Consider the following 6813-nt stretch of genomic DNA (forward strand, 5'->3'; position numbering starts at 1 on the left):
CAGGGAGCTAAACAGCTATGCCCGGCTCTCGATGAGATTGTTGTCGCCCTTGAACCGCTGCCGGGTCGTCCCTTTATATAGGGAGGCTGACGCCCAGCAGCCCTTAGAGTCCCGGCCGGCTCATAAGAGTGTCCGGCTCGGACTCTCAACTATACTTGCCTTACACTACAAGTTCTACTATAATAATGATTGTAACTACGGGCTTTGAGCCATATTCCGGGTCTCAGCCCATCTCTGGCCCATCGTCTTCAAACTTGGCTCCGGGCTTCTGGCAATGACCATGCGAGTAACCCGGCCCCTTCTGGCGGGTGACTCTAAGGTCTATATCCTCAACATTAGGCCCCAGGTTGATTTGAGCCGGCTCATGTCAATCTTCAACTCTTCTGACAGAAAAATCTCTGGCTTACCATTCATGTGAGGGCCATAACCCGGAGTGACGTCATCCTCTGGACTCCGGATAATCCGCCGTGACGTCATCCTCCATTAAGTCCGTTTTTTACTCCGTCAGATCCGCAACGGATCTTTGCTTTTACTGTCATTCCGAAAATCGAGGCGTCGTGGGGGGAGATAACCACGCCGTGGTCTCCTTGAATCTCGCGCCCACTTATGACCTTGCCTTATAAATAGGCCGGCCCGACGGGCTCTTCTCACACTCTCTTCTTCCTCCTCGCGCCGCTGCCTTTCCCACTGAGCTCGCACTTCGCCGCCGTCGTCTCGCCTCCGGTCTTCGTCAACCTCGGCCGCTGCATCACCCTGACTCGGACCAGATAAACGGCGGCGACTCCCGCACCTCTTCGGCTCCGGTAAGTTCTCACCACCCCGTAGAGTAGATCTGCAGTAGAGTTCATCCATGTTCTTCGTGTTCGTCACCATTGCCCGTAAGTTCGGTAGTTCTCCTAGTTACTGCTCCTACTCGATGTTAGTCCTGCATAGAACTAGTGCGGTGGTTGCTTAAGATCCATTTCACACACAAGTAGCCTTCCTTGAACTGCATAAGAACTCTGTTTGAACCCAAGAACTCCCTTACTGCTGTTTCTAGGTCTAGAAATTTTTTCTTTTGCCCGACCATTTTGATCCAAAAAAGTTACTGCAATATGTGAAACCTGTTTTCCCACACTTAGTAAAAACTGCAACCATTGAATCTTGGCGGCTTACAATTCCGGTTTAAAGAAACCACATGACATAGAATCTTCCGGCTTAAAGGAAACCATGCTTCATAGAATCCTCCGGCTTAAATAACCCACTGTATTTGAGTATATACCATTAGTCCCCTTCATAAGCCGCCACCGTAGTTTTGAACTGTAGATCTCCGGCTTATAATTAACCCGGACATTTTTCCTCTTTATCATAGACCACCAACTTTCACCATGCCTCCCAAGGCTCCCATCACTTGCAACTGGATGAGGTCCAACGTCACCGACGAGACCCTAGCCAATTTTGTTAAGTCCGGATATTTGCCTAAGAAGGAAATCATGTCCTACCGTGCCCCTGACCCGTCAGAAGAGAGACCACAGCCAAAGGACGGGGAGGTAGTGATTTTCGCAGATCATATGAGCCGGGGCTTCGCACCGCCCGGCTCAAAGTTTTTCAGGGACGTGCTCAACTTCTTCGACTTGCGGCCTCAAGATATAGGACCCAACTCCGTATCCAACATCTGCAATTTCCAAGTCTTTTGCGAAGTGTACCTTGGAGAAGAGCCTAGTCTGCTGCTCTTTAGAGAGCTGTTTTACTTAAACCGCCAGAATGAGTGCGCCAACGGGCCAAGTCTGGAGTTAGGCGGCATCTCCATCCAGCGACGTAGGGACTGTCTTTTCCCTTACGCAGAGCCGCCGAGCCACCCCAAGGACTGGAATATGACTTGGTTCTACTGCCAAGATACGTCCCCGGCTGATGAAAGCCCGCTGCCCGGCTTTCGCCCAACACGTCTAGAGCCGACTCACCCGCTGTCGGACAAGCTGACTCCAGCGGAGCGCCAGCCTCTGCTTCCCACTATCAACAAAATCAAGGCCCTCCTGGGCAACGGTCTGAACGGAATCGACCTGGTCCGGGTCTGGATCTCATGGCGGGTGATCCCATTAAGCCGCCGCCCCGGCTTAATGTGTGAGTACACCGGGCGAAAGGATGACCCTCAGAGGCACAGCCGCAATGATCTTCCAGAAGACGTTGCAGAGGAGGAGACCAAGGCTCTTTTAAACGAGAGCCTGGCAGACTGCGGAAGGACCGGGTTAGCCCCCTTCTGCAAGACCAATCCAGCCCCAGCGGTAAGCCGCTGACTCTAACCTTTCAACTTCTTCTGCATATAACCTTGATCTGAACCGTTTTAAGAATTCATTACTGTATTTCTCAGGCTGATGATAAGTTCTGGCGGGTCAAATATGACCATGAGGCGGCCAAGAAGGCCAGGAAGGCGAAGAAAGCCGCCAAGAAAGCCGCCCCTCGCAAAAAAGGAAGCAGACCTACTGCTTCGGAGCTGATGCAATTAAGCGACAGCTCCGAGTCAGAGGTAACCCTTAAGCCTTTAAATTCTTGTTGTATTTGTTGTTTGTTGCTGTCCGCCTTATCAACACTTGCTTATTGACAGGATGACACCGGCGCCAGTAACCCGGTGGTTGAAGAGGTAATGTCACTTTCCTCCGACTCGGAGCCCTTGCCACAGCTGAAAGTCCGAAGGGTAACCCGGAAACTAAGCTTTTCACATCCTTTAGCTCATCAAGACCCTCAATTTCTTTTGAAGCAACAGGTTCATGAAAGCCGGCGTCACACCCGGGCCAACAAGGACACCGACCTCTCCGCCGGGTTACCCGACGCAACAAGGAAGCGCCGAACTGAGGTTATTTCCCACTTGTACCCTTTTCACCCGTTGGCGGGTGTTATCCGTCAGCCACTCAACTCTTCTGACTCTAATTATCAGGAGACCTCCCCCTCTTCGGGTGACTCCATGCAGTCAAATCTGCCGGCTTTCAAGACCGCGCCCGGGTAATAACAATCATCTCATGTTGTTCTGACCTTTACTCATATGCTTTGTACTAACCTTTGTTGTTCTTTCAGTGCCCAAGCAAAGCTCACCAAGAGGGTGAAGAAAACCAAGTCGGCCGGAGTGCCGGATTTGCCTGAGCTGGCGGTGACAATCCAAGAACCGCCAGCTGCCTCCGCCCCCGAAGCCGCCACTCCAATGGACACGGCACCTGAAGCCACCGCCCCAACTACCAAGGCAACGACCGAAGCTTCGGTTAACCCGGAGGCCTCCGGCTCAGCTCCACCAGCAGACGACCCGGATGTGGTAATTACCCGGACGGAGTATATTGAGCCGGGGAGGCCGACCGTGTTGGCCAAGTGCTCCGCTAAGGGGGAGTTACTGCAGCCCCACCGGGCGAATCTGGACCTCTCCAACTACAGCAACCTGAGCATTGGAGAGCTCGTCTCTGGCTACATCAGCCAAGTACACAAGAGCCGGGACGCCGAGGTCGCCATGGTAAACCAGATCCAGCAAAAATCTGAGGTATCCTTCTGCCACCTTCTTACTTACTGCATAGTTACCTTTGCCATGCTAGCCCCCAAGTCGACGACTTATGATTTGAATATGTTGTAGACTTAGGTTCCGGCTTACTCCAGTGAGCCGGCAGTATGTAGAAAGATACGTTCAATATGCATTAGCCCCCAAGTGCCAAGTGTCTTTGCTTGGAAAGCGCTTGGGACTTATATAATGAATGTTAATAACCCGGAAATATATGCAGGCTGTTGGAAAGAAACTAGAGGCGGACCTTGCGGATCTCAAGAGCCGGCTGAAGATGCAGGAGATGGAGACCCGGAAGGCAAACGCCAAGTTTGTATCCAGCATCGCCACTCAAGAAAAATTGAAGACCGAGTTTGATGCTGAGAGAAAAGCCTGGGTCGAAGAGAAGGCCGCACTGGTGACCCGGGCGGAACAGGCGGAGAAGGCTCTCGCTGAGAAGACCGCCGAGCTCTCCGGCCTAAAGCGCCAGGTTTCCCAAATGGTGGCCGCTATCTTCGGTAAGTCGCCTCACCGGCTTTCATCAAGTTTGTATATGTCATGATTCATCCTTGTCACCGGCTTATCTGATTCTGTTAAACAGGTCCCAGGAGTGCCAACCTCAACCAGAGTGTGGTCACCAAGTTAAAGGCCGTGTACACCCTGGTGGAACAGCTCTACACCGGGTCACAGCGCGCCTTAGCTGTGGTGGCCCTATCCAACGAGGTGCCAACTCATCTGGCTGAAGTCCTGCGCCGGCTCGCCGTTCTGCCTCAGCGGATCCAAGAGCTGCGACGGGCCTCCGCGAGAGCCGGAGCAATCGCCGCGCTGAGCCGGGCCAAGGCATTCCTGCCGGAGCTAGACCCGGCAGATATCGCCCTGGGTTATCCAAGCCTGAAGGAAGACGGCTCAGCTTTCGATCAGAAGGACTTCGCGGCGTGTGTGAAGGCTGTACGCCCGGTGGCCACCCTCATCGGGAACGACACAGATCTGACCAAGTACCAGCCGGGTTATGACGCGGAGAATCAGAGGATTCCAACCCCTCGCTATGAAGCCCTCAACCTGATCCCGCCGGCTCGTCAGCACACCTTCGCTCCGGAGATTGACCCGGCCGGGTTAATTGACGAAGAAGCCCAATTCAAAGCTCTCAGCGGCATCGACTGGAAGTCATCAACCTTCGAGGTCTTGGGATCAGCCGGAGGAGAAGATAGGAATGAGCCGGGGACTTCAACTCAGCGAGCATCATAATTTGGCTGGCGGTTTATCAAACAATGTTCCACCTTTTAGACTTGAAGAGTTTTTGTAATAGAGTAGGTGCAACAGTTCATCTCTGTCGTGCCATCGTGCACGTTTTGAATGCGAAAGTCCTTTGAAATTGTCTCTTTGATAGTTCTCCGGGTCATAATCATCCCTTTGTTTTTCTCAACCTTAAAAGGTGCCTTTAAGTATCCTGCATAGAAAGACAGATCACAAGTCTCGAGGCGGCTTACCGCCCTGAGAGTCAGGTGTTTTGGATAGATGACCCGGAATATGAATCAAAAAAGGCCGGCCCTCAATTATATCCTTAACACAACCGTAATAACACACTTAGCAGCCTGTAAGCACACTTCCGGTTTAGATAACCCGGGTGGCACGGTTGGCACCTTAACTCCAATTTACTTGCCTTGATGACACCCATGATGCTCAACTAACACTGTAAACCAAAGTTAAGCCGGCAAAGTGAGACCCGGCCATGCACACCTTGTCATAATCAGAGTAAACTTGTGATAAAACAGAAGAACTTAGGGGCTTCCGGTTCGAATACGACCAGAGACCCGGCCCAAAGGGGTTAAGCCAAGATTCGGATACGATCATATAGCCCCCAGTGGGTGTGGCGATGCCAATCAAGAGGGTACCGACAGCTATGTTCTCTTTGGTTTGAATACGACCCATGTTTGAACAGGAAGCCCCCAAGTGATTTTTAAAATTGTTTAACGACGCTGATTCGAATACGATCCACGTCGGTTCTCAGAGGGGTTAAACTATGATTCAAATATGACCAAAGGTAACCTCCCAATGAGCTCGGCACTTTGCCAATCAAATGGGTATCGACAGCTATGTTCTCTTTGGTTCGAATACGACCCATGTTTGAACAGGAAGCCCCCAAGTGACTTTACTGCTTATGGCTAGATTCGAATACGATCATAAGCCGGATCCTCCTTTAAGTCATCATGTAATCTTGTAATAAAAACAACACGTGCATATTTGGAGGAGAAAAAAGGACAGAGGTCCTGCTTTATTGCTTATCATAATATATACATGGTTGAGAGAAATATGTACACCACGAGAGCCGGTGGCTCAAGTGTAGTAAGGCCGAAGCTGAGCTATGTTCCACGGCCGACGGGTCTCTTCCTCCGACTTACGTGAATCTTTGTGCTCCCGAATGTCAATGAGGTAATATGACCCGTTGTGCAAGTTCTTGCTGACCACAAAGGGCCCTTCCCAAGGTGGGGATAACTTGTGTGCATCTGTTTGATCCTGGATGAGCCGGAGCACAAGGTCGCCTTCCTGGAAGACCCGGGACTTGACCTGGCGGCTATGATAACGGCGCAAATCTTGTTGGTAAATCGCTGACCGGGCTTCTGCCACATCACGCTGTTCATCCAACAAGTCAAGAGCATCTTGGCGCGCCTGTTCATTATCCGTCTCAACATAAGCCGCCACGCGAGGTGAGTCATGACGGATGTCGCTGGGGAGGACTGCTTCTGCTCCATAAACCATGAAGAAAGGCGTGAAGCCTATAGATCTATTAGGAGTAGTATTGATGCTCCATAAGACGGAGGGCAACTCCTCCACCCAACAACCCGGTGTCCGTTGCAAAGGGACCAAAAGCCGGGGCTTGATGCCCTTCAGAATCTCCTGATTAGCTCTCTCAGCTTGACCATTGGATTGAGGATGAGCCACTGAAGAAACATCAAGTCGGATATGCTCTCGTTGACAAAACTCTTCCATGGCGCCTTTGGAAAGATTGGTGCCATTGTCAGTTATAATGTTGTGCGGAAAGCCAAAGCGGAAAATCACCTTTTTCATAAATTGAACCGCCGTGGCTGCATCGCACTTGCTAACTGGCTCAGCTTCCACCCACTTTGTGAATTTGTCAACTGCCACCAAGAGGTGGGTCTTCTTATCCTTGGACCGTTTAAAAGGCCCCACCATATCAAGCCCCCAGACCGCAAAGGGCCAAGTTATTGGGATCATCCTCAACTCCTGAGCCGGCACGTGAGCCCGTCGTGAGAACCTTTGGCAACCATCACATTTACTGACCAAGTCCTCTGCATCAGCAT

The 6813-nt window shown here is 51.4% G+C and overlaps 1 protein-coding gene across 1 annotated transcript; it reads left to right on the forward strand.

The window, feature by feature from the left end:
- The first annotated feature begins 3728 nt into the window (after positions 1-3728).
- On the forward strand, positions 3729-5608 carry LOC141039230 (uncharacterized). The gene is made up of 2 exons (XM_073506570.1): positions 3729-4011; positions 4095-5608. Exons 1-2 carry the CDS (start codon positions 3729-3731, stop codon positions 4736-4738), a joined length of 927 nt encoding a protein of 308 aa, XP_073362671.1. The 3' UTR covers positions 4739-5608.
- Positions 5609-6813: the final 1205 nt, after the last annotated feature.

The sequence above is a fragment of the Aegilops tauschii genome, chromosome 1, assembly GCF_002575655.3.
Source record: "Aegilops tauschii subsp. strangulata cultivar AL8/78 chromosome 1, Aet v6.0, whole genome shotgun sequence".
Taxonomy (NCBI): domain Eukaryota; kingdom Viridiplantae; phylum Streptophyta; class Magnoliopsida; order Poales; family Poaceae; genus Aegilops; species Aegilops tauschii.

Excerpts from the sequence above, each read along its gene's own strand:
- LOC141039230 (XM_073506570.1), top strand. The coding sequence starts at position 3,729 with ATGCAGGCTGTTGGAAAGAAACTAGAGGCGGACCTTGCGGATCTCAAG. Across the intron at positions 4,012-4,094 it reads AATGGTGGCCGCTATCTTCG|GTCCCAGGAGTGCCAACCTC; the intron begins GTAAGTCGCCTC and ends TCTGTTAAACAG.